This window comes from Tachyglossus aculeatus, unplaced genomic scaffold (genome assembly GCF_015852505.1).
Source record: "Tachyglossus aculeatus isolate mTacAcu1 unplaced genomic scaffold, mTacAcu1.pri scaffold_78_arrow_ctg1, whole genome shotgun sequence".
Taxonomy (NCBI): domain Eukaryota; kingdom Metazoa; phylum Chordata; class Mammalia; order Monotremata; family Tachyglossidae; genus Tachyglossus; species Tachyglossus aculeatus.
The window spans coordinates 271,751-299,685 of NW_024045093.1; the positions used below are offsets into that span (position 1 = coordinate 271,751).

The 27,935-nt window shown below is 47.5% G+C and overlaps 1 protein-coding gene across 1 annotated transcript; it reads right to left on the reverse strand.

The window, feature by feature from the left end:
* Positions 1-301: 301 nt before the first annotated feature.
* Positions 302-27,935, reverse strand: LOC119924021 (vomeronasal type-2 receptor 26-like). The gene is made up of 6 exons (XM_038743125.1): positions 27,892-27,935; positions 11,270-11,344; positions 9,562-9,622; positions 7,996-8,799; positions 5,806-6,022; positions 302-1,197 (listed from the first exon to the last, which is right to left on the reverse strand). The coding sequence occupies exons 1-6, from the start codon at positions 27,933-27,935 to the stop codon at positions 302-304; spliced, it is 2,097 nt and encodes a 698-aa protein (XP_038599053.1).

The following is a 27,935-nucleotide window of genomic DNA, read 5'->3' on the forward strand; positions in this document are numbered from 1 at the left end:
CCCCAGGTTTGAGTGAACTCCAGCCTACTATGGTCTCCCGCGCAACCAGCAGGTGATGGCAGATGACTCTGTGGGAGTAGCACCTGGAGGAGGAAAGAGTCCAGAAGGCTATGGGACAAACACTCCAATGATCCGTGGGAGCACCCAGGCCTGACCTATGATTCGGATTGGCCAGGGAATCCCTTCTGGATATCCCTGGCTGGATTTCTCTCTCCTTTGGTCCTGCCATTGTAAGAAAAGTGGGGTAGAGAAAAATGTTAAGCAATAAACACAGCGGCCCTGAACGAAATGATCCCAGGGATCATTTCCTCTTCAACCACTCCCAGGTGTTCCTGTCAGGCTGCAGCAGGATGACATAACACTGTGGGATGAAGATGCAGCCAAGAAGCACGGCACTGGAGGCCAGGATGGAGAAGATCTCTGTGGTCACTGTGGCCTTCCCCTTGGTGCCCTGGTATGCGGGGAGGAAAGAGGCCCAGGCGCTGCAGAACACCAGCATGCCAAACGTGATGAACCTGGTTTCATTGAAGCTGTCGGGCAGCCTCCTGGCCAGGAAAGCCACAGTGAAGCTCACTAGGGCCAGAAAGCCCAGGTAGCCCAGGACACAGTAGAAGGCAATCACGGAGCCCTCGTTACACTCTAGGATAATGAGTCCGGGCTCAGAGCGTGTGTTCAACTCCGGGAATGGGGGAGCGGTGCCCAACCAGATCACACAGATGGTCACCTGGACCAGGGAGCAGGACAGGACTATTGAGATGGAGGCTCTGGGCCCCACCCACCTTCTGACTCTGCTCCCCAAGCTTGTGGCCTTGAAAGCCATAATCACGGTGACAGTCTTGGCCAAAATGGAGGAGACGAATACAGTGAACACGACTCCAGAAGCTGTTTGTCGGAGGAGGCAGGAGGATGTGGTGGGTTGGCCGATAAAGGTCAGGGCACAGAGGAAGCACGGTTTGAGGGAGATGAGGAGGGTGTAGCTGAGATTGAGGTTATTGGCATGGATTATGGGGGTGTCCCGGTGCTTAATGAAGACCCCTAAAACCAGGGCTGTGAGGAGAAAGAAGGAGAGGGTCATGCAGACCAGGATCAGCCCCAACGGTTCTTTGGGGTACAGGAAAGTCACCACTTTGTGAAGGCAGCTAGCTCTCGCAATGTTTGAATACTGATCTTCGGGACACTTCACACACTGCTCCACGCCTGAATAGAAAGAATCATTCAATCAATCAGTCAGTCAGTCAATCAGCACTTACTCTGTGCAGAATGCTGTACTAAGTGCTTGGAGGAGTACATGCAACAGTTTGGGTAGACACGTTCCTTGCCCAGAAGGAGTTCACAGTATAAAAAGGGAGACGGACTGTAATATAAATAAATTGACAAATGATGGATATGCACGTAAGTGCTGTGGGGCTGAAGGTGGGATGAATATCGAGTGCCTTAAAAGAGGGAAGAAAAGAAAAAGAACCAGAGTCTCACCTCCCCCTACAGCACACATTTCCCTCCACCTAGGTCAGGGTCACATCCCAGGCTGGGATTTTTGCCTCTTCATTACACCTGACCCGTCTGGTCTAACACTCTCTCCCAAGCACCCCTGCCCAGTGCCGAGATTGTGTTTTCCAACCCTGCAGTCACCCCAACCCATGGGCAAGGAGGCTGCTGAGTAAAAGCTCCTGGACATCCATATCTGCAGTCAGGCATGTCCATATCTGGCCTGCCCCTTGGGCTTTCCCATCAACTGTCTCTGGCTCCCCATGCCCTTCATCTGTCACCATCTGCTTAGTGCCCCACAGTCTCTGGGTCATGTGAGGATCTGGGTCTCTGCACACATCTACCCGTCTGGTTGGAAATCTCTCCCTCTGGGGACCTGACACAAAAATAGCAGCAGACAGCCGCCCCTTGCTGGGCTCGTTTTCTGAATCCTGTTACACAGCTCCTGCTGCACTGCGAATGTGGAGCCTGAATTTTCAAGAAAGAGGATAGAGACAGTGAGAGTGGAGCTCCTCAGTTCTATAGCTACCTAGGTGATCCTGGAGTGTCCAACCCAGAGGCTTCCCCACCACCTCCCATACATGTCTGAGCCCCAACAAAGGATGAGCTACAAGTGTCCCCGTCCTGCACCTCCCCTCTTTTCCTTCTCCCTGCTAAGAGTCAAGTGTTTCAGGGGGTCGAGACACGAGTTCCTACTACTGATTCATTCATTTATTCATTCATTCATTCAATCAATCAATCGTATTTATTGAGTGCTTACTGTGTGGAGACCACTGTACTAATCGCTTGGGAAATACAGGTTGGCAACATATAGAGATGGTCCCTACCCAACAACGGGCTCACAGTCTAGAAGGGCGAGACAAACATCAAAACAAAACATGTGGACAGGTGTCAAGTCGTCAGAACAAATAGAATTAAAGCTAAATGCACATCATTAACAAAATAAATAGAATAGTAAATTTGTACAAGTAAAATAAATTAAGTAATAAATCTGTACAAACATATATGCAGGTGTTGTGGGCAGGGGAAGGAGGTAGGGCTGGAGGGATGGGGAGGAGGAGAGGAAATAGGAGGATCAGTCTGGGAAGGCTTCTTGGAGGAGGTGAGCCCACTGTTGGGTAGGGACTGTCTCTATATGTTGACAACTTGTACTTCCCAAGCGCTTAGTACAGTGCTCTGCACACAGTAAGCGCTCAATAAATACGATTGATGATGTCTATGATGAGGTGAGCTCTTAGTAGAGCTTTGAAGGGAGAAAGAGAGCTAGCTTGGTGGATGTGTGGAGGGAGGGCATTGCAGGTCAGAGAGAGGACGTGGGCCAGGCTTCGACAGCAGGACAAGTGAGAACGAGGTCCAATGAGGGGGTTAGCAGCAGAGGAGCAGAGGATGTGGGCTGGGCTGTGGAAGGAGAAAAGGGACGTGAAGTAGTAAGAGCAATGTGATGGAGAGCCTTGAAGCTGAGAGTGAGGAGTTTTTGCTTGATGCGTAGGTTGACAGGAAGCCACTGGAGATTTTTGAGGAGGGGAATAACATGCCCAGAGCGTTTCTACACAAAGATGATCCGGGCAGCAGCGTGAAGTATAGACTGAAGTGGAGAGAGACAGGAGTATGGGAGATCACAGAGGAGGCTGATGCAGTAAACGAGTCAGGATAAGATGAGAGACTGAACCAGAAAGGTAGCGATTTGAATAGAGAGGAAAGGGCGGATCTTGGCGATGTTGCAGAGGTGAGCCCGGCAGGTTTTGATGACGGACTGGATGTGAGGGGAGAACGAGAGAGCAGAGTTGAGGATGAAACCAAAATTGCGGGCTTGTGAGACATAAAGGTTGGTAGTGCCGTCTACAGTGACAGGAAAATCAGAGAGAGGGCAGGGTTTGGAAGGGAAGATAAGGAGTTCAGTCTTGTACATATTGAGTTTTCGATGGCGGGCAGACATCTAGATGGAGATCTTCTGAACGCAGGAGGAGACACGATCCTGAAGGGAGAGAGAGAGAGCAGGGGCGGAGATGTAGATTTGGGTGTCTTCAGCATAGAGATGATAGTTGAAGCCGTGGGATAGATTGAGTTCACCAAGGGAGTGAGTGTAGATAGAGAACAGAAGAGGACCAAGAACTGACCCTTGAGGAATCCCAACAGTAAAGGGATAGGAGGGGGAGGAGGAGCCCGAAATGGAGACTGAGAATGATTGGCTGGAGAGATAAGAGGAGAACTAGGAGAGGATGAAGTCTGTGAAGCCAAGGTTGGATAGCGTGTTGAGGAGAAGGGTGTGGTCCACTGTGTCGAGGGCTACTGAGAGGTCGAGGAGGATTAGGATAGAGTAGGCGCCATTGGATATGGCAACAAGGAGGTCTTTGGTGACCTTTAAGAGGGCTGTTTCAGTGGAGTGTAGCGGGTAGAAGCCAGATTGGAGGAGGTCAAGGAGAGAGTCGGCGTTGAGGAATTCGAGGCAGGGGTGTAGACGACTCGTTCTAGGAGTTTGGAAAGGAATTGTAGGAGGGAGATAAGGCGATAACTAGAAGGGGATGCTGGGTCAAAAGAGGGTTTTTTTAAGATTGGGGAGACATGGGCATGTTTGAAGGCAGAGGGCAAGGAACCAGTGTAGAGTGAGCGGTTGAAGATTTAAGTTAAGGAGGGGAGGAGGGAAGGGGCGAAAAATTTCATAAGATGAGAAGGAATGTGGTCTGGCACAGGTGGATGGAGTAGCACTTGGGAGGAGGAAGGAGATCTCATCTGAAGATACTGCTGGGAAGGATGGGAGAGTAGCGGAGAGGGTTGAGAGCAGGGGGTTGGAGAATGGGGAGGAGTGACTTTGTGGAGCTCAAACCTGATGGAGTTAATTTTAATAATGAATTAGGAGGCCAGATCGCTGGGGGTGAGGGATGGAAGAGGGGGAGGAACAGGGAGCCTGAGAAGGGAGTTAAATGTACGGAAGAGCTGACGAGGATGATGGGCATGGGTGTCAATAAGGGAGGAGAAATGGATTTGCCTGGCAGAAGAGGTGGAAGAGTTAAGGCAGGAAAGGATAAACTTGAAGTGAACAAGGTTGGCCTGGTGTTCAGACTTTCGCCAGCAGCGTTCAGCAGCTCGAGCATAAGAGCGAAGGAGGTGGACAGTGGCGGTGATTCAAAGCTGTGGGTTAGTGGTACGAGAACGGCGATGGGAAAGGGGAGCGAGAAAGTTGAGTTGAGTAGAAAGGGTAGAGTTGAGAGAAGTAATCTGGTCATCAAGATTCTGATCTGTGGTGGGGGTCCACCTGAGCCGACCCCATGGTCAAGAGTCATGCTCAGGAATCCCTTCCTTCTCCCACCTTGGCTGACTGCAGAGAGGTGTCTTCAACTCTCGAACCTTGAATTCATAACTGCATCCAGAAAGATGTGCCTGAGAAACTGTGCCGGGAAGGTCCAAGGTTCTGAATAGATGAATGCTAAAGCATTTTCATTTTTCTGTGTCCTGTCTTGGAGATGACATTCTGGTCCCAGAGGTCTACCTTGGGAAATAGCTCTCTGCTTCCCGATGTGTCCCCAACCCTTCCTGCGCTCTGAGATCCCCAGTTTCCCAAGCTGTGTTGTCATGACCACCAATACGAGGTCCCACGGTAACAATGTGGGGACATTGTGGGGGTGACACTGAGGCCAGGGTGACTGACCCAACACCAGCTCCAGCCCAAGCAGGTGATCAGAGAGGAGCAATGCCAGGTCAGAGCTCTCTCCACATGAACCCCATACAGAATGGAACAATCCCTACTGTGCTAGGCCTAAGAAATGGCCGAGCAGAGCCACTTGTAACTGTCACAGCACCTCTGGTATAACCGAGCCCCAACTCCCACCATGAACTATCCACAGCAGGATGCAGGGATTTAAACTGCAGCCAAGCTCATTCAGCATCTCCCTTGCTGGACTGTATGACTGTATCTCCAGGACCCCCTGGCACTGAGGGCAGGGAGGAATCTTGGCATTAGGCTGGCATCACATGGTATTATATGGCAGGTAGAGGAGGAAGCACACCACCTTGGCTCATAATTGAACCCCTTCACCTAGTGATTGGGAGAATTGATAGGATCTCTTAGTCACCCCTGCTTCGGTCCTTGATTTAGTGCTTAATTGCCCCAGATGTGTCTGTCTACTGTGTGTAGAACTGTAAACTGAACACTTGGAAGCATACAATATGACAATGAACAGACACATTCCCTGACCACAGCGAGCTTACAGTCTACAGTCTAGTTCCAGTGCTGCGCACCCAGTAAGTGCTCCATCAATACAATCAAGACTAGAAGCCTGGGACTACCACCAGGACATCCGGGCATTCCCATTGGCTGCTTACCTGAGAGGCTCCCCGAGGCTACACGATCGAAGATGACGTCTTGGTCAGGGGGTGCCTGGGGGTCCACCTCTCCGACTTTCACCAACTCACCATTTCCATTGGGAAAAATCACAAAGTTCAGAAGGTGAAATTTTGCAGCAGATCTGCGGTTCTCGTCCAGAATAACCACTTCCCCGGCACGGTTGTCAAACTCACGCTTTCTCAGAAACTCATGGAGCTGAAAATGGATAAAAGGAAATTCTAGAGACTCCTGACCCCATGTGAGGTAAGATCAGCTGCAGTGGCGCTTTGGGGGGTCAGTTTGTTTGTTCGCATCACAATTAGAACCCATGACATTCTGACTCCCAGGCCCATGCTCTATCCACTGCGGCATGCTGCTTCTCCAAGTGGTTTAACTTCCATGGGCCATTCAATACCTTTCTTCCTCCCCATTGAATTGTGGGCTCCATTGGGGATAAGGCCTGTGTCTGACCTGATTATCCCTTATCTATCCCAGTGTTTAATACAGTGCTGGCACCTAGTAAGTACTTAGGAAATACCATCACCAATATTATTATCATTATTATCATGACTTCCCAGGAAATCTGCCACAGGGAGGCAAAAGGGGAGACCTGGAGTCTGGGAGCAATCGTCCCACTGGGAGGGGATTTCTTCTTCCCCACCTTTGGCGCTGCTGACTGCTCTGCTTCTCTAGATCCCCCACCATCCCCCCGGCCTCAATCATTCAGCCCAGGAATCGGAAAAGTCTCTCTCTCTCTCTCTCTCTCTCTCTCTCTCTCTCTCTCTCTCTCTCTCTCTCTCTCTCCCTCTGTCTGTCTGTCTGTCTGTCTGTCTGTCTGTCTGTCTGTCTCTCTCTCTCTCTCTTTCTCTCTTTTTATTTCCCGGCATGAAATGAAGGGCATGGAAGGGAACCCAGGGGCGGCAGACCTCCGTATGGGAATATTTTCCATCTCATCCATGCATAGACAAGGAGGAGGGAAGGGAGGGATATGTCTGCCTAATAGTGGAGGGAAGCCTCACCCTAGGTCCAGCGACAATGCCTACCTCTTTCTTTCAGCAGCTAGTTTGTGGCAATCAGTAATGGGGAACTGTACACAGGAGAGAGGAGGGCAGATGGCGATGATCACGATGATAAGGATGGTGACCCACGAAGCTGCATTCTGTGACCACCTCCCCAGCCTCGGTATCCCCAGTGGGATAATGTTGGTTATTCCAATTCATATGAGTTGTCCTTCAGGTTTGAAGAAGGCAGCACCGATGGTCCGATCTGGGGAGCACAGTGCCATCCAAAAATGCTGTCCCTTGCCATGCTTTTATGTTTAATGCTTTCAGTGTCTAGCACTGTGTTCTCTTCAACCTGCAATCGATCAACCACTTCTTAAGTAAATATTGGGATCGATAATATTTGTGATATACCAATTCTTCATTATGGGCAGGGAACATGTCTACCACCTCTGTTGTATGGTACACACCCAAGCACTTAATACAGTGTGTGGCACACAATAAGCACTCAATAAGTACCACTGAAGGATTGACTGATTTATATCTTCCTTTTTTCCCAGAATGTGTGAGTCTGGGACAGCTGATACCCCAGTGACTATGATTTAAACAAACCAATTTTCATTGGTCGAACTTTAGTTACAGATAAACCAGATGCCCAGCAAGGACCTCTTGCATTAATCAATCAATCAATCAATCAATCGTATTTATTGAGCGCTTACTGTGTGCAGATCACTGTACTAAGCGCTTGGGAAGTACAAGTTGGCAACATATAAAGACAGTCCGTACCCAACAATGGGCTCACAGTCTAGAAGGGGGAGACAGAGAACAAAACCAAAACTGCATTAGTGCAGTGTTCCTCCTCTCTTACCCTCAACTGTATTTCAGTGAATAAATTTCTAGGACTCGGTCTCTGTACCCAGTCCTGTATATGCTAGACTATAACGGATGAGCCTTCTCACGAAGGTGTAAGTTTCGACCAGGCCCTACACGCCTGCCCTTCAGCAGGACCTTCCTCTTGTGACTTCTAGACTAAAGGCTCCTTGTGGACAAGAAATATGTCTACCAGCATTGTTGTAATGTACTCCCCTGAATGATTAGGACTAATGTCTGCACCCAGTAAGCTCTCAATACACACCAATGATTAACTGACTGATTTTGCAGCCCCCTGGTCCAGCGGGGGAACATTACCTGCCACAGATGAGGAACCAGACAATCCTTGTTTCCCCGAGATTCCAGGTCTGAGCAGGACAGGAGCAACTCCTGGAGCCCCTGCGTGACAGCATACATGGCCTTGTGCACACTGTAACTCAGGGCAGACATCGTCAGGGAAAAATGGTGCAAAGGCAGCAACTCCAAGGAAGCGTTTTCTGAGCATTTTCTTCCACCCAGTTCAGGAAATGAAAAGGAACAGTCAAAGGCAGACTCCCAGAACTCCTTCAAGACAATGATTTCTGGATATTTTTCTGGTCTAACTGTCCGTAAAAAATCCCTGAAATGGGGAACTTCTTTAATAAGGTTTGCCATTGTGAAAGTTCCATGAAAGTTGTAGTTGTTTGTCACTTTCTTAATGTTCAAAGTAAAGTCCCAGTAAAAAGTGGTGATCAAAACCATCTTGAACAGTCCAGACCTCTCTATCACATATCTCAGAAGGCTTAGGGACTCTGCATCCCCATAGGCAGCCATCACTGTGGCTGAGGTAGCCGTGACCCTGTAGTAGACTTTCCAGGCTAAATAAAAGTTGAACCTCTCACTGGGGAACTTTATGGTAAAGGCTGCACAGACACCATTCCTGACCATCTCCCCGGTCACATCCGAGAGGAATCTCTCTCCTATCATATCATCTGACACCACCAGCCCGACCCAAGTCCAGCCAAAATGTACCATTAAACGGACCATCCCCCGAGGCAGAGAGGAGATCCTGGGGGCCACCTGATAGAGAGATGGAAATTGGGTCTTGTCGCTCAGGACCGGATCGAATGGTCCATAGGAGATCTGGGTAGAGAAAAAAAAAGCTGATTGGGATGGGTGAGGATATTGGTAAATCCATCAAAAGAGTTTACTTAACTCCTTCTTTGGGAAGAGCACTGATCTTCCCAGAAGGAGTTAAGTAAACTCTTAGCCTTCCCAGACTGAGCCCCCTTTTTCCTCTCCTCCTCCCCAACCTCCCTGCCCTACCTCCTTCCCCTCCCCACAGCATTTGCATATATTTGTACAGATTTATTACTCTATTTATATTACGTGCACTTATTTACTATTCTATTGATTTTGTTAATGATGCTAATATCGTTTTGACACATGTCTACATGCTTTGTTTTGTTGTCTGTCTTCCCCTTCTAGACTGTGAGCCTGTTGTTGGGTTGGGACTGTCTCTATATGTTGCCGACTTGTACTTCCCAAGCGCTTAGTACAGTGTTGTCCACACAGTAAGCACTCAATAAATACAATTGAATCAATGATCTTATCATTTGGGAAATGATTAAAAGGGCAAAAACACAATACATATCTTCAAAGAGATTTTAATCAATCAGTCATATTTATTGAGCAATTACTGCATGCAGGGGCCCTGGGGATTTTCCTTGCCCGAAGCACTGCACCTGCATCTCTGAAACTTTCTCAAAAACATCAGAGGAACAAACAGTTAGGAATTGCCCTCCCTCCTGGGTCCCCAGGGATTTTGAGAGGGCAGATAGGGCTGGGGGCTTGGGGATGATTCTGGAACTAGAGAAGCCTCCCAGAATTCTGTTATACACCCACCACAACAATGCCAGTCCCTGCAGCGACTCTGCCGTTGGCAGGCTTCACATCGGGCAGGTGTCTGAGAGCGGTGACAAGGACAGAAAAAAGTACTGAGGAAGCTGGCCACAGGCCTCACACATTTCTGCGGCAGTAACCACAGCAGAGGGCCCTGTGAATCCAGCCCATCCCCACAGTCTAAGATACATCCAACTATCAGATGCTCCACCTTCCAACAGGACAGGATTCAGAAAGACCTGGGTGGCTCTGACACTTTTCCAATGTGTGACCTTGGGCAAGTCACTTCACTTCTCTGAGCCTCAGGTGCCTCAATCTGTAAAATGGGGAATAAGACTGTGTGCCTTATGTGGGACAGAGACTTTGTCCAACCTGGTTAGCTTACATCTAAGTCAGTGCTTAGAACAGTGCCTGGCACATATTACACACTTCATAAATACCAAAACAAAAACTATTGAATGCTTCTATGGGTGGCAATAGACCTGGTTTGAATAATCAGCTCTGGGTCCTTGGTAATGAACAGATTGAAAATGAAAATAATAATACTAATAATTACGGTGCTTGTTAAGCGCTATGTGCCAAGCACTGTTCTGTGTGCTGAGATAAATACAAGATATTCAGGTTTGACACAGTCCCTGTCCCACATAGGGCTCACACTGTTAATCCCCATTCTATATATGAGGTAACTGAGGCCCTGTGAAAAGAAGTGACTTGCCCAAGGTCACTCAGCAGACACGTAGCGGGGCCAGAATTCAAAACCATGATCTTCTGACTCCCAGGCCCATGCTCTATCCACTAAGCCACGCTGCTTCTCCAGCTACCCGAAAACATATCGGACAACATCCCTCCAAGGATCCAACAAACGCCACAAACTGGGGGGCAGGAAGAAGTCACCTGATTTCTCCATGATGTGATCCAGGGGATGCCAGACTGGCTGGAGTCCTGGCTAGGCATAACCGAGGGGCTTGGGGACACTGCTGTCTCCTGAGCTCCCTCTCTCTCAACTATATTTACATTGCCGTTTTCCACTACTCTGAAGGATCCCTTTCAGGGCTCCAGCTTTGCGAGGCTGGAAAGAAGAAAGGGAGGGAACGAGAGAGAGATAAAGAGAGAGAGAGAGAGAGAGAGATAAAGTGAGAGAGAGGAACAGAGACTTCCCGATTCCTGGGCTGGGTGACTAAGACAGATCAACTTCTATTTCCTCATCCATTACCCACTTAGGCAATTTACAGAGGCACCACGAACTAGTGGAAATACCAGAAGACTAGTTTTTAATCCCAGCTTCACTATTTATCTGTTATATGGCCTTGGACAATTCACTTAACTTCTCTATGCCTCCGTTTCCTCATTGATAAAATAGAGAGCAAATCCTATTCTCCCCCTTCTTAGAAGGTGATCCCTCAAAGGGGCAGGGAGTGTGTGCACTCTGAGATTCTTGGTTCTACTCCAGTATTTAGTACAATGCAAGAAACAAAGCAAGAGCTTAACAAATACCACAAAAAACCCTCCCCACAATCTTGGCCAAGTTGGCAAGGTTATTTCTGGGTTCTGTTACTCTCCCCACCTGAAAGGGCTCTGTCTAAGTCTTGCACTTGGCTGCTGTGCCTGCGGTCCTCCGTCTCAATGTGCCTAGTCACAGAGGGTTCATAAATGGAGCCGCAGCTCACTAAATTGTCCCACTGTGCTCCTCCCACCCCCTCTCCGCTTCAACCTCAGCATCACAGGAAGAGTCCTGGAGTTGGCTGGGAGAATCATGGACTCGGCCACCTCCTGATAGCAGAACTTCCTGAAGGAGAAGACATCAGAGCTGAGAGGGTCTGAAAAGCCTTTGTCCCCGGAGTCCAGGAATTTGTATACAGAAGATGTGTTGCAGTTATGTGGTACTCTAGGTAGTAACTCCAGGTTGAAATAGGCTTTAAAACCCCAGAACCCTTTCAATGTATGGGAAAATGTTAACAATTATCCAAAATCCTCAGGATGGAGAAATGGCAGTAGTTCAGGCAGTTGTGGGATAAGATGAGTAGATGCAGGCAGTGGGAATGGGAACTGTGTGTTTTCTGATAACAGATCATTAATTTCCTGATTAATGTTTTTGGAATATTTAATTAATAGTATTTATTGAGCTGTTACCATTATGCAGGACACTGTATTAAGAGTTTAGGAGAGAACAGTATAAGAACATAACACAGTAGGTAGACATGTTTCCATCCCTCAACTAGCTAACATTTTAGAGAGTGAGACAGGCATTAATATAAATAAGTAAATTACTACTATGTAAATAAATGCTGCGGAGCTCAGGAGGGGATAATAAACGGAGTAAATCCAAGTGCAAGGGCAATGCAAAAACAAGTGGGACAAGACGAAATGAGAGCTTAGTCAGGAAAGGCTCCTTGGAGTAGATGTCCCTCAGTAAGGCTTTGAAAGTAGGGAGAGTAATTTTCCATTAGATTTGATGAGGGTAGGGGCTCCAGGTCAGGAACAGGACGCGGGTGAGTGATTGGTGGCATGATAGACAGAATTGAGGTACATTGAGTAGACTGGCAATGAAGTCAGTATGTTGGCATTAAAGGGGTGAAGTGTCCAAGCTGGCTTTTAGAAGGAGAGCAGCACGATGAAGTAGCAGATGAAGAGATGAGGTAGGAGGGGGCAAGTTGATTGAGTGCTTTAAAGGCGATGGTAAGGAGTTTCCGTTTGATGCTGGGGTGAAAGGACAACTACTGGAGGTTCTTGAGGAATGGAGAAACATGGCCTGAACATTTTTGCAGAAAAATGACCCTAGCAGCAATGTAAATTATGGACTGGAATGCGGAGAGACAGGAGACTGGGAGGCTAGCAAGGAAACTGATAAAGGAATCAAGGCAGAATAGCATTACTGTGGTAGCAGTTTGGAGAGGAAAGATCAGAATTTAGAGATGTAGTGAAGGTTGAATCATCAGCACTTAATGAGTGATTGAATTTGGGGACAGAATGAGAGAGAGGAGTCAAGGAAAATGTCAGGAATAGGGGTGTGTGAGATAGGAGGGATGGTAGTTCTATCTGTAGTGATGGGAAAGTCATGGGGAGAACAGGGTTTGCAGGAAACGATTAGAATTTCTGTTTTCAACATGTTAAATTTGAGGTAATGGCAAGGCATCCAAGTACAGATGTCCTACATTGAGGCAGAAGGAAATGCGAGACTGCAGAGAGGAAGAGCTGGAGATACAGAATGGGGATTCGTTTGTTAGTTGAAGTCATGAGAAAGAATGAGTTCTCCATGAGTAGGTGTAGATGTAGAAAAGAAGGGGACCCAGAACTGAATCTAGAGGGACACCCACAAACATAAGGTGGGAGGCAGAGGAGGAGCCCATAAAAGAGACTGAGAATCTGTGGCCAAGGAGGAGAAGCAGTAGAGGATTCTGTCACTTTCCACTTAGTGCTTGTCTTGAGTGCCTTAGAGTAGGGGAAGGTGAATTTCCAGAGGCGGGATCATGACAATACCCAAATGTACATCTCCATCCCTGATATTTCTCCCTCTCTGCTGTCTCGCATTTCGTTCTGCCTTCAAGACATCTCTTCTTGGATATCTTCCTGTCACCTCAAGCTTAACACGTCCAAAACAGAACTTTTTATTTTCCCACCCAAACCCTGTCCTTCCCCTGACCTTCCCATCATCGAAGACCACAGCACCCTCGTTCTTGTCTCACCAGCCCTTAACCTTAGTGTTATCCTTGACTCCTTTCTCTCTCTCATTCAACCCACTTATTCAATCCATCTATAAAGGTGGTGTCAGTACCACCTTCACAACATCTTCAAAATCTGCCCTTTCCTCTTCATCCAAACTGATACCACGTTAATACAATCACTCACCCCATTCTGCCTGGATTACTTCATCAGCCTCTTTGTTGACCTTCCAGCCCCCTGCCTCTTCCCACTCCAATCCATTCTTCACTCTGCTGCCTGGTTCATTTTTCCACAAAAACTTTCATGATATGTTTCCCCACTCCTCAAAATATTCCAGTGGTTGCCCAGCCACCGCTAAATAAAACAAATACTCCTCACTATTGGCTTTGAAGCACGCAATTAACCTGCTTCTCCTATTTCACCTCACTACTTACCTGGCCCACACAATTTACTCCTTTAATGTGAACCTTCTCACTGTGCCTCAATCTCGCCTATCTCGCTGCCGACCTCTCAACCACATCCTGCCTCTGGCCTGGAATGCTCTCCTCCTCATCTGCCCTAGTTTCTTCCCAGACGGAGCCCCCTCCTTCCTCTCCCCCGTCACCCTCCCCCTCCCCCCACGCCTTACCTCTTTCCCCTCCCCACGGCACCTATATATATATATACATATATATACATATATGTTTGTACATATTTTTTACTCTATTTTACTTGTACATATTTATTCTATTTATTTGATTTTGTTAATATGTTTTGTTTTGTTGTCTGTCTCCCCCTTCTAGACTGTGAGCCCACTGTTGGGTAGGGACCGTCCCTATATGTTTCCAACTTGTACTTCCCAAGCGCTTAGTACAGTGCTCTGTACAAGTACAGAGTACAAGTAAAATAAATGAATAAATAGAGTAATAAATGCGTACAAACATATATACATATATACAGGTGCTGTGGGGAAGGGAAGGAGGTAAGGCGGGGAGGTGGAGGGGGGAGGACGGGGAGAGGAAGGAGGGGGATCAGTCTGGGAAGGCCTCCTGGAGGAGGTGAGCACTCAGTAGGGCCTTGACAGCATGATAAAATCCATCTAGTTCTGCCTGTTTCCATCCAATTTGCCCATGGGTCTGTGGTCCATGACTCATGGCCCAGAGCTCATGTTTGCTCTGAAATCTTGTGCAGCCTCCCCCACGGCCCACAGTGAGAAAGTGCCCTAAGCCTCCACCAGAGCCTCTCCCCTCAGCGACGCAGGAAGTTTTCCCTTCCTTGAGGAGGCAGGAAGAGGTTGTGGGTCATAGAGAGGTGGAGGCTTGGTAGACCTGATTGAGAGGGTGTTTGGCTGGCCAGTATGAGGGGCAAGCCTCGCTGAAAGATGAATCTGATCCTGCAGGCACAGTTAGGCACCAGGAACGGGCTCTGAATGAGGACCATTCTGGCCTTGTACATGAGTGGTTTCTGAACTGCACATGTGACCCAGGCCCCGTCTTTTCTGACAGCGGTGCAGCCTCTCTTGTCCCCAACAGTCACCAAGAAACCTCTTGGTTCATGTTTGCATTTGGGGCAGCCCAGAGCTGAGGGGTGCAGTTTTGTTGGGGGGGGGGGAGGGGAATAGTTTAAGGGAGGGAAGGTCAGGCTCCCTTTTTTGATGGCATTTATTAAGCGCTTACTATGTGCAAAGCACTGTTCTAAGCGCTGGGGAGGTTACAAGGTGAACAGGTTGTCCCACGAGGGGCTCACAGTCTTCATCCCCATTTTACAGATGAGGGAACCGAGGCCCAGAGAAGTTAAGTGACTTGCCCAAAGTCACACAGCTGACAAAATGGTAGAGCCGGGATTTGAACCCATGACCTCTGACACCAAAGCCCGTGTCCTTTCTACTGAGCAACGCTGGATTCTGGGCTCTGGTGTTGGACAAAATGCAAGAAAGATGGAACCCCTTTCCCAGGCAGGGACTTTGGGGCAATGTCTGTGTTGGTACCAAGTACACTCAGTGCAGGAAGCAGGGTGGCCTCAGAGCTTAGGTCAGTATGAGGGAAGTTACGTCCTCCAAGAGGGCTGTCAATCAATCAATCAATCAATCGTATGTACTGAGGGCTTACTGTGTGCAGAGCACTGTACTAAGCGCTTGAGAAGTACAAGTTGGCAACATATAGAGACAGTCCCTACCCAACAGTGGGCTCACAGTCTAGAAGGAGAGGACAGAGAACAAAACAAAACATATTAACAAAATAAAATGAATAGAATGCGTATGTACAATTAAAATAAATAAATAAATAGAGTAAAAAATATGTACAAACATATATACATATATACAGGTGCTGTGGGGAAGGGAAGGAGGTAAGATGGGAGGATGGAGAGGGGGACGAGGGGGAGAGGAAGGAGGGGGCTCAGTCTGGGAAGGCCTCCTGGAGGAGGTGAAATCTCAGTAGGGCCTTGAAAGGAGGAAGAGAGCTAGCTTGGCAGATGTTGGGAGGGAGGGCATTCCAGGACAGGGGGATGACGTGGGCCGGGATCGACGGCGGGACAGGCGAAAACGAGGCACGATGAGGAGATTAGCGGAGGAGGAGCGCAGGGTGTGAGCTGGGCTGTAGAAGGAGAGAAGGGAGGTGAGGTAGGAGGGGACGAGGTGATGGAGAGCCTTGAAACTGAGGGGGAGGAGTTTCTGCCGGATGCGCAGGTTGATTGGTAGCCCCTGCAGATTTTTGAGGAGGGGAGTAACATCCCCAGAGCGTTTCTGGACAAAGACAATCCGGGCAGTGGCGTGAAGTATGGATTGAAGTGGGGAGAGACACGAGGATGGGGGATCAGAGAGGAGGCTGATGCAGTAGTCCAGACGGGATAGGATGAGAGCTTGAACGAGCAGGGTAGTGGCTGTGGAGACCAGGGTAGGGAGTCTGGGTGAGTCAATCTCTCTCTCTGTCCTTCTGTGTCCTTTTCACCTTTTTCAGCCTTCTGCCTGATGGCACCCCACTGACCTCCCCTTGACAGACAGGATAGAAACCAGTGAAAAGGGAACCTCTTCTAAGGGGTTCCTTCTGCCTCTGCCTGGTCCCTCGAGATTGGAGTAGAACTAAATCAAGTTTTGGTTCTTGATGAGGAAGGACTCAGCCTCCTCCACCCCTCCCAAACTCTCTGGGGCCCAGCCCCCGCCACATGGCCTCAGCCTGATCTGGAGACTCTGGGCCCCAGCCTCTGCCACATGGTCTGGGGAGCTCCAGGGATCATTCCTGCCAGAGAACTCCACACCTGCGTCCCTGCAACCACAACGCAGGCTGAAAATAAGGTTGTCAACCTCCTCTCAGTCTTCTCAGCCTTAGGAGGCTAACGGGCAGGAGTGGGAGGGAGTTGTTTCCTTTGTCAATAGTTTCAGTCCCATATGTGATGTTGAGGTTGGCAGTGGTTGCATCAGGCAAGAGGACTGGAGAGGTGACATGTTCAGAAAGTGCTGGAAAGAAATGCTGAGCTGAGAATCTCCTGACCCCCATCTACCAGCTCCCCAGCAGAGGATGCTGCAACCAGTCGGGGATACACCCCATTACACATGAGCGAGGTAGGGAAAGGCAGATTCCTGGCCTGCCTTGATCTGTGGGGTTATCCTGATAACCTCACCCTCTGACTTCCCCTGCCCTCACCACTAACAGAGACATCACCCTGAAGTTCTTACAGTCTAGCCCTTTAGATTGTATGGTCTTGTGGGCAGGGAATATGTCTACCAACTCTTTACATTATATAGCTTGCTTAGTTTGGTGCTCTACACACAGTAACCATTTAAGAAATACAATTGACTTATTCATTGATTGATTCAATCATTTAACCCTGCTTGTGTCTCTCCTATCCTAAACAACCCCTCCCTTGATCCCACAATTTCCTCCATTTACCACCCTATCTCCCTCTTACCATACCTTTCCAAATTTCTTGAGCATTCATTCATTCATTCAGTCGTATTTGTTGAGGGCTTACTGTGTACAGAGCACTGTACTAAGCACTTGGGAAGTACAAGTTGGCAACATATAGAGACAGTCCCTACCCAACAACGGGCTTACAGTCTAGAATGCATGTTGTCTACACTCACTTTCGCTAATTCCTGTCCTCCAATTCTCCCCTTGATCCCCTCCAATCTGGTTTCTTCCCTGTGTGCTCCACAGAAACTGTCCTCTTATGGGTCACCAATGATCTCCTTCTTGCCTAATCAAATGACCTCTACTCCATCATAGTCCTTCTCGACCTTTCAGTCTTCCTTCAACATTGTCAACTTCCCCTTTCACTTGGAAACATGATCCAACTTTGGCTTCACTGATACAATCCTCTCCTGGTTCTCCACGTATCTCCCTGGTCTATCCTACTCAGTCTCTTTGAAGGGCTCCTCTTCTGCCTCCCACCCCCTAATTGTGGGAGTCCCTCAAGGTTCAGCTTTGGGTCCCTTTCTATTCTCCATCTACACCCACTCTCTTGAAGAACTCATCCAATCCTATGGATTTAACTGCCATTATTATGTGAATGATTCCCTAATGGGCATTTTCAGCCCTGATCTCTGTCCTTCTCTGCAGTCTCACATTTCCTTTTGCCTTCAGGACAGCTCTACCGGGATGTCTAGCCAACACCTGAAATTAAACATGTCCAAAATAGAACTCCTCATCTTCTCCCCTGTTCTCCCTGTGAGTTTCCCATCTCTGTAGACCACACCATTATCTTCCTTATCTCACAAGCACTACCTTTGGCATTATTCTCAACTCATTTCTCTCATTCAACTCACATATTCAATCTGTCAACAAATCCTTTATGTTCAACCTCCACAACATCGCTAAAATCTGCCCTTTCCTCTCTGATCCAAAGGGCTACGATGTTAATCCAAAAATTCTTACTATCTCATCTCTATCACTGAATCAGCCACACTACTTACCTTACTGCCTCCTGTCTCTTCCCAAGTCTTTCCATACTTCACTCTGCTGCCCGGGTCATTTTTCTTTGGTGGTATTTGTTAAGTACTTACTTTTGTGTCAGACACTGCACTAAGCGCTAGGGTAGATATAAGCCTAACAGTTTGGACACAGTCCATGTCCCACATGAAGATTATAGTCTTCACCCCAATTTTACAGATGAAATAATTGAAGCACAGGGATGTTAAGTGACTTGCCCCAGGTCATGCAACTGAGAAATGGCAGAGAGGGCATTACAACTCAGGCCCTTCTTATTTCCAGGCCCGTGCTGTATCTACTAGGCAACACTGCTTCTCAAAGGTTTTTCTACAGAACCATTCAGTCCATGTTTCCCCACGCCTCAGGAACCTCCAGTGGTTGTCCATCCACCTCTACATCAAACAGAAACTCCTTGGAATAGTCTTTAAAGCACTCAATCACCTTCCGCCTCCTATGCCACCTCACTAATTTCCAATCGCAAGCCAACCTGCTCAGTTTGCTCCTTTAGTGTCATCCCACTCACTGAATCTTGATCTCGCCTCTCTCCCCTTTAATCCCCTCACCCAAACCCTGCCTCTGGGCAGGACTAGTCTCCCAGTAGGACTTCATTTCCTCTTCTACCACTCCCTTCTGTGTCGCCTTTGCAGTTTGATTTGCAACCTTAATTACCCCTTCTATAACACAACAGCATTTATGTATATATCCATAATTTATTCATTTAGGAGACTGTAAGCTCAATGAGCCGGGAATGTGTCTACCAACTCTGATCTATTGAATTCTCCAAAGTGCTCAGTACACTGCTCTGCAAGCAATAAGCTTTCTATAAATTTGATTGACCATTCGACTGATTGATAAGTCTTTAAAATCTCCGATAGACCGGGGCCAGAATTGACAATTGGGTCTCAGACTTTGGGTAGGCTTCCTGAGATTGGGCATGTTGGCTCTGAGTAGGCAGAAAGGGGAGATTAAGAATAATACCACTCACCAACCTGGTCACAACGTCGACCTCATCATCTCCTTATGTTTGTACATATTTATTACTCTATTTATTTATTTATTTATTTTACTTGTACATATCTATTCTATTTATTTTATTTTGTTAATATGTTTGGTTTTGTTCTCTGTCTCCCCGTTCTAGACGATGAGCCCACTGTTGGGTAGGGACTGTCTGTATATGTTGCCAAATTGTACTTCCCAAGTGCTTAGAACAGTGCTCTGCACACAGTAAGCGCTCAATAAATATGATTGATTGATTGATTGATCTCCTACCACTGCACTTTCTCCACCCTCACCAACTCTAGGCCTCCTGGAGGAGGTGAGCTCTCAGCAGGGCCTTGAAGGGAGGAAGAGAGCTAGCTTGGCGGATGGGCAGAGGGAGGGCATTCCAGGCCCGGGGGATGACGTGGGCCGGGGGTCGATGGCGGGACAGGCGAGAGCGAGGTACAGTGAGGAGATTAGTGGTGGAGGAGCGGAGGGTGCGGGCTGGGCAGTAGAAGGAGAGAAGGGAGGTGAGGTAGGAGGGGGCGAGGTGATGGAGAGTCTTGAAGCCCAGGGTGAGGAGTTTCTGCCTGATGCGCAGATTGATCGGTAGCCATTGGAGGTTTTTGAGGAGGGGAGTAATATGTCCAGAGCGTTTCTGGACAAAGATAATCCGGGCAGCAGCATGAAGTATGGATTGAAGTGGAGAGAGACACGAGGATGAGAGATCAGAGAGAAGGCTAGTGCAGTAGTCCAGACGGGATAGGATGAGAGCTTGAATTAGCAGGGTAGCGGTTTGGATGGAGAGGAAAGGGCGGGAAGTCCCTCTCTCTGATCATAATCTTCTCACCTGCCTCAACACTAACACTTCTTTCCCCTGTAAATCCATATTACTCCCTCACAGAGATCTCTCCTCTCTTGACCGCATCCATCTATCTGAGTGCCTCACACCCCACCTCGCCTCCCTTTCCTCTCTACCCAATCTTGATGATCAGATTACTGCTCTCAACTCTACCCTTTCTACTCAGCTAGACTCGCTTGCTCGCCTTTACCTTCGCCGCTCTCGTACCACTAACCCACAGCCCTGGATCACTGCCACTGTCCGCCTCCTTCGTTCTTATGCTGGAGCTGTTGAACGCTGCTGGTGAAAGTCTAAACACCATGCCAACCTCGTTCACTTCAAGTTTATCCTTTCCTGTCTTAACTCAACCCTCTCCTCTGCCAGACAAAACTATTTCTCCTCCCTTATTGACACCCATGCCCATCATCCCCGACAGCTCTTACATACATTCAACTCCCTTCTCAGGCCCCCGGTTCCTCCCCCTCCTCCTTCCCTCACCCCCAAAGATCTGGCCTCCTACTTCATTAATAAAATTAAATCCATCAGATCTGAGCTCCCCAAAGTCACTCACCCACCTTCTCCAACCCCCTGGCTCTCAACGCTCTCTGCTACTCTCCCATCCTTCGCAGCAGTATCCTCAGAGGAGATCTCCTCCCTCCTCTTAAGTGCTACTCCGGCCACCTGTGCTTCTGACCCCATTCCTCTCATCTTATGAAATCTCTCGCTCCGTCCCTTCTCCCCTCCTTAACTTCCATCTTCAACCGATCACTCTCCACTGGTTCCCTCCCCTCTGCCTTCAAACATGCCCACGTCTCTCCCATCCTAAAAAACCCTCTCTTGACCCCACCTCACCTTCTAGTTATCGCCCTATCTCCCTCCTACCATTCCTTTCCAAACTCCTTGAACGAGTCGCCTACACGTGCTGCCTCGAATTCCTCAACGACAACTTTCTCCTCGACCCCCTCCAGTCTGGCTTCCGTCCCCTACATTCTACGGAAACTGCCCTCTCAAAGGTCACCAATGACCTCCTGCTTGCCAAATCCAACGGCTCATACTCTATCCTAATCCTCCTCGACCTCTCAGCTGCCTTCGACACTGTGGACCACCCCCTTCTCCTCAATACGGTATACGACCTTGGCTTCACAGTTTCCATCCTCTCCTGGTTCTCCTCTTATCTCTCCGGTCGTTCATTCTCAGTCTCTTTTGCAGGCTCCTCCTCCCCCTCCCATCCCCTTACTGTGGGGGTTCCCCAAGGTTCAGTGCTTGGTCCCCTTCTGTTCTCGATCTACACTCACTCACTTGGTGACCTCATTCGCTCCCACGGCTTCAACTATCATTTCTACGCTGATGACACCCAGATCTACATCTCTGCCCCTGCTCTCTCCCCCCTTTTCCAGGCTCGCATCTCCTCCTGCTTTCAGGACACCTCCATCTGGATGTCTGCCCGCCACCTATAACTCAACATGTCCAAGACTGAACTCCTCGTCTTCCCTCCCAAACCCTGCCCTCTCCCTGACTTTCCCATCACTGTTGACGGCACTAGCATCCTTCGCGTCTCACAAGCCCACAACCTTGGTATCATCCTCGACTCCGCTCTCTCGTTCACCCCTCACATCCAAGCCGTCACCAAAACCTGCCGGTCTCAGCTCCACCACATTGCCAAGATCCGCCCTTCCCTCTACATCCAAACTGCTACCCTGCTCGTTCAAGCTCTCATCCTATCTCGACTGGATTACTGTATTAGCCTCCTCTCCGATCTCCCATCGTCCTGTCTCTCCCAACTTCAATCCAGATTTCATGCCGCTGCCCGGATTGTCTTTGTCCAGAAACGCTCTGGGCATGTTATTTACCTCCTCAAAAATCTCCAGTGGCTACCAATCAACCTACGCATCAGGCAAAAACTCCTCACCCTTGGCTTCAAGGCCTTCCATCACCTCGCCCCCTTCTACCTCACCTCCCTTCTCTCCTTCTACAGCCCTGCCCACACCCTCCTCTCCTCTGCCACTAATCTCCTCACAGTGCCTCGTCTTGCCTGTCCCGCCGTCGACCACCGGACCACGTCATCCCCCTGGCCTGGAATGCCCTCCCTCCCCACATCCGCCAAGCTAGCTATCCTTCAAGGCCCTACTGAGAACTCGTCTCCTCCAGGAGGCATTCCCAGACTGAGCCCCCTCTCCCCCTCCTCCACCTCCCCATCCCCCCTGCCTTACCTCCTTCCCCTCCCCACAGCACCTGTATATATGTATATATGTTTGTACGTATTTATTACTCTATTTATTTATTTATTTATTTTATACATATTTATTCTATTAATTTTATTTTGTTAATATGTTTTGTTTTGTTCTCTGTCTCCCCCTTCTAGATTGTGATCCCACTGTTGGGTAGGTACTGTCTCTATATGTTGCCAACTTGTACTTCCCAAGCGCTTAGTACAGTGCTCTGCACACAGTAAGTGCTCAATAAATACGATTGAATGAATGAATGAATGAATTATTTGAAGAGGAGCAGAAATGGTCTCCCAGGCCCAGGATCCTTCCACTAGGCTAGGTTGCTCCATACTGTTCTTGAGATAGTCTGCTCCACTTTCTTTGAATGTATTCTGGGTATGGGATTTAAACGAAGATGGTAATTATTTGAGCTTGAGTAATGTGAATCTATCTTAGACTATGAGCCCCACTTTTGATAGGGACTGTGACTGATCTGATTATCTTGAATCTACCTCAGTGCTTAGCACAATGCTAAGATAACAAGTTCTTTGATATGGGCAGCAAGGGCCACTACTTATTCTGTTCAATTGTGCTCTCGCACACACTTAGTACAGTGTTCTGGGCATACTAAGTGCTCAATCAACTACATTGATTGGTTAACAAATGTAAATTTTTAAATTATATTTAGCATGTCTAAGAGGATGGGCACTGAACTAGCACATTTCCTTGAGCTGTTATCCTTTGAAGGGGAAAGCAAGCTGAATAATACCTGTTCCAGGCAATTTTCCCTAATTAACCTCTCATCTCCGCACTTACTGACACTTCCAAACTTCTCGGTTGCCTATGCTTTTCAGTCCTCATGCCCTAAGCACTTATTCTCCTATAACATCCTTCCAGCCTACATGTACATATTTTTAAACTGAGTTGCTTCTTCCTAACTGTAATTGATTTCAGTGTCTGTTTTATAAAAACCTTGAGGACAGGGTTGACATAACGCTTTCTACAGAACTCTGCAAGGAGTCAGTGCTCAATAAATGTTATTGTTTGATTGTTGTTTTCTTGGTTTAGTCTGTGTTTTAGCTTTGTGAAACAGCTTAGGTTTTGTGTAGAATTGCTTGGAACCCAGTCAATTCACAAGCAGCATTCCTTTGTGGACAGAGTATGGGCTTGGGAATCAGAAAGACATGGGTTCTAATACCGGATTTGTCACTTAGTAATAACATTAATAGTGATAATTGTGGTACTTTGTGGGGCTTGTGGTGTGCAGTGCACTCTACTGGGAGCTGGGGGAGATACAGGTTAACCAGGTTAGACACAGTCCTTGTCCTACATGGGGCTCACACTCTTAATCCCCATTTTTCAGGTGAAGTGCCTGAGACTCAGAGAAGTTGGGTGACTTGCCCAAGGTCACACAGTGGACACGTGGTAGAGAAGCAGCGTGGGTCAGTGGAAAGAGCACGGGCTTTGGAGTCAGAGGTCAAGGGTTTAAATCCTGCCTCTGCCACTTGTCAGCTGTGTTACTCATTTTTTATAGTATTTGTTAAGGGTTTACTATGTGTCAAGCACTGTTCTGAGAACTGGTATATATATGAGTTAATCAGGGTCAGATATAGTCCCTGGCCTACATGGGGCTTACAGTCTAAGATGGAGGGAGGAGGATCTATCCTTACTTTAGAGATGAGAAAACTAAGACACAGAGAAGTGTGGTGACTTGCCCAAGATCACACAACAGACAAGTGGTAGAGCCAGGATTAGAAAACAGGTCCTCAATTCCCTGGATTGTGCCCTTTTCTGTGATGCCCCTATTTTCCAGAGGCATCACTGGTGAACCCAACTCATTTCTGTAGTAATTGACTATATGGCCCTTTTCCACTTCAATAGGGTTTTGGACTTTGTGGTGCAGCATGGTGGGCTCTGTGAAGAGTAGACCAGTGGGCTGGAATCTGCTCAAATTTTGGGCAGCGGATGGGGAAGAGAATGACAGGGATCAAGTTCTCTGGTATGGAAAGGTGGAGACCTTTCCTAGTGGCACAGAACTTTCAAAAAGAGAAAGGAGGCATCAACCCTCATTTCCCTTATCTATTTATCCTACTTTCTGCATCAACTATGCACTTGAGTCTGCATTCCTATGGTCCTTTGATATTCACCCCACACAAAGCTCCTGTGCACTTAAGTCCATATCCTTATACTCTTCAAACTCTCCTTTGTGTAATTTATTTTAATGTCTCTCTCCCCTTCTACAGAGTAAACTCCTTGTGGTCAGAGATAGTATCTACCAATTCTTTTGTACTGTAATGATCAACAGGTTTAGTGCAGGGCTCTGAACACCTTAAGTGTTCAATGAATACCATGGACTGTTGGAAATATGGACTTATCCATCTTTTTTTCAACCTCTTTCTCTCTGTCTCCCCCATTTCTTATCCCTAACGACCTGGCCTCCTTCTTTACTGAGAAAATTAAAACCAACAGACGTGATCTCCTTTAATCACCCTTGCTCTTCTTCATTCCATCTGTCCTTCTGATCCTTCATCAAATCTCCCATCTTTCCCAGCTATATCTCGAGAGGAGGTCTCCTGCCTTCTATCAAAATTCACCCTCTCCGTTTGCGCACCCAAAGCCATTCTTTCACAATTTATCAATGCATTTTCCTCTGCTCTTCTTCCCTCCCTGACCGCCATCCTCAACCGTTTGCTAGCCAATGGCGTTCCCCCGACTGCTTTCAAGCATTCCCTATCCTAATAAATATTCCTTGACCCTCGACTCCGTCCAGTTATCATCCCATTTCCCTCCTACCATTCCTTTCCAAATTCCTTGAGTGTGTTGTCCACACCTGATGTCTCAAGTTCCTCTTCTCCAAATCTCTCCTTGGCCACCTTCAATCTGGCTTCCATCCACTTCATGACACAGAAACCATCCTTTCAGAAGTCACAAATGATGTCCTTCTTGCCAAATCCAGCAGCCTCCAATCCATCCTAATCCTCCTTGACCACTCAGCCGCCTTCAACACTGCCAACCACCACCTTCTCCTGGGAACATTATCCAATCTAGACTTCATCGACACTGTCCTTGACTAATTATCCTCCTGTCTCTTTGAACACTGATTCTCAATTTCTTTCATAGAATCCTCCTTTGTCTCCCGTTCCCTAACACTGAGAGTCCCTCAAGGTTCAGTTCTGAGTCTGCTTCTATTCTCCATCTATGCCCACTCCCTTGGAGAACTCATTTTCTTCCAAGGCTTCAACTACCACCAACTACCTAGGTGGATGATTCCCAAATCTACGTCTCCAGCTCTGATCTCTCTCCCTCTCTGCAGCCTCACATTTCCTTTTGCCTTCAGAACATCTGTACTTGACTATCTCTGCCATCATCTCAAACTTAACATGTCCACAATAGAACTCCTCACCTTCTCACCCAAACCCTATCCTCCCCTGATTTCACTATCACTTATAGACAGCAGCAGCATCTTTCCTGTACAACAAGCCCTTAGCCTTGGCATTATCCTTGACATATCTCTCCTTCAACCCACAGGTTCAATAAATCACTTAATCTTGTGATCATTATCACAGTGATCAATAAATGAATGATCGATAAATCATTCAGTCAGTAGGTCATATTTATTGAGCACTTTCTGTGTGCAGAGCACTGTACTAAAAACTTGGGAGAGTACAATATAATAATATAACTGACACATTTGGTGACCACAACAGGGAGCTAACAGTCTAGAGGGGGACACAGCGATTAACATAAATAAGTGAAATTGCTGATTATGTACATAACTGCAGTGGGGCTGGGATGGGGGGATGACTCAAGGGAGCTAGTCAGGGAGATGTGGAAGGACCTGTGAGAACTGAAAATGAGGGCTTGGTCAGGGAAGGCCTCTGGGAGGAGATGTGCCTTCAGTGCCTTCTTTTAGACTGTGAGCCCACTGTTGGGTAGGGACCGTCTCTATATGTTGCCAACTTGTACTTCCCAAGCACTTATTACAGTGCTCTGCACACAGTAAGCGCTCAATAAATACGATTGATTGATTGATTGATTCAGTAAGGATTTGGAGGAAGGGAGAGTAATTGTTGGATGTGAAGAGGGAGGGCATCCCAGGCCAGTAGTAGGATATGGGCAAGAAGTCGCTGGCAAGATAGTTGAGATCTAGATACAAGGAGAAGGTTGGCATTAGAGGAGTAAAGGGTGCAGGGTGGGTTATAGGAAAAGAGGAGTGAGGTGAAGTAGGAGGGAAAAAGGTGATTGAGTGGATTAAAGTCGATGGTAAGGGGTTTCTTTTTTATGCGGAGGTGGATAGGCAACCACTGGAAATTCTTGAGGAGTGGGGAAACATGTCCTGAGCATTTTTGTAGAAAAATGAACAAGGCAGCAGAGTGAAATGAGGATTGGAGTGGGGAGAAACAGGAAGCTGGGAGGTCAGCAAGGAGGCTGATAGCGTTATCTAGGCAGAATATACAAGTGTTTGAATTAATTTGGTAGCAATTTGGATGGAGAGGAAAGGGTGGATTTTAGCAATGTCATGATTGTGCAAACAACAAGATTTAGTAATGGGAATGTGCAACCAAGAAGATTTAGTGATGAATTGAATATATAGCCTGACTGAGAGCAGAAAGTCAAAGATAACACCAAGATTGAGGTTCAACCTTCACAGCATTGCTAAAATCCTCCCTTTTCTCTTTGCCTTCCTGATCCCTTGCCCCTCAGGTCCTGGTCACCTACTTTATTGAGAAAATTGAGTTTATCAGATATGATCTCCCTAACAACTCCCCTGCTTCTCGCCTGGTCCTGGTGCTTCTTGAACTTTCTCACCCTTCCAAGCAGAATGTAAAGAGGAGATCTCTTGTGTTCTCTCAAAATCCACCCCCTCCACCTGTGCATCTGACCCCATCCCTTTGCACCATATCAAAACATTTGCTGCCACTTTCTTCCCTCCCTGTCATCTTCAACTGTGCCCTCCAATGGCTTCTCCCCTACTGATTTCAAGTACACTCATGCTTTCCTTATCCTTCTTCTCCTGATCCCACGGCTCCATTCAAGGCTTAGCAATTAATAAATCAACCAGACAATCAAATTTATTGAACACCTACTGTGTGCCGAGCAGTGATCTGAGCACTTGGGAGAAATGCAATACTTCAGAATTGGTAGACACATTCCCTGCTCAATGAGCTTACAGTCTTCGGGGGAGATACACATTAATATACATAAATGAATAAATTGTGGATATAAACATAAGTGCTGTAATAAGTGCTGACATTTCCTTCTGCCTTCAGGATATCTCCATTCAAACTTAACAGATCCAAAATAGAACTCCTTATCTTTCCACCCAAACCCTGTCCTTCCTTGACTTTCCCATTACGATAGACAACACCAGCACTATTACTGTCTCACATGCTGTTAAGCTTAGTGTTATACTTGACTCCTCTTTCTCATTCAACCCACATTGTCAACCTTCACGATACTGTTAAAATCTGGCTTTTCCTTTCTATCAGATCTTCTAGCAAGATAATCCTATCCTTCCTTAATTACTCTATCAGCTTTCTTGCTGACCTCCCTGCCTTGTGGCTTCCCCAACTCGAGACTATACTGCCTGGATCATTTTTCTACACAAACGAGAACCCCCAGTGGTTGCTAATCCACCTTTGCATCAAACAGAAACATCTTTCTATTGTCTTTGAAGCCCTCAATCAGATTATCCCCTCTTACCATACTTAACTGATTTCCTACAATAGCCCAACCCTCACACTTTACAACTGTAGTGTCATCTTGCTTGCTGTAGCTCAGTGCCAT

Excerpts from the sequence above, each read along its gene's own strand:
- LOC119924021 (XM_038743125.1), bottom strand. The coding sequence starts at position 27,935 with ATGGCACTGAGCTACAGCAAGCAAGATGACACTACAGTTGTAAA. Across the intron at positions 11,345-27,891 it reads GATGACACTACAGTTGTAAA|GAAGTTCTGCTATCAGGAGG; the intron begins GTGTGAGGGTTG and ends CTTCTCCTTCAG. Across the intron at positions 6,023-7,995 it reads TGGTTCCTCATCTGTGGCAG|CTCCATGAGTTTCTGAGAAA; the intron begins GTAATGTTCCCC and ends ATCCATTTTCAG.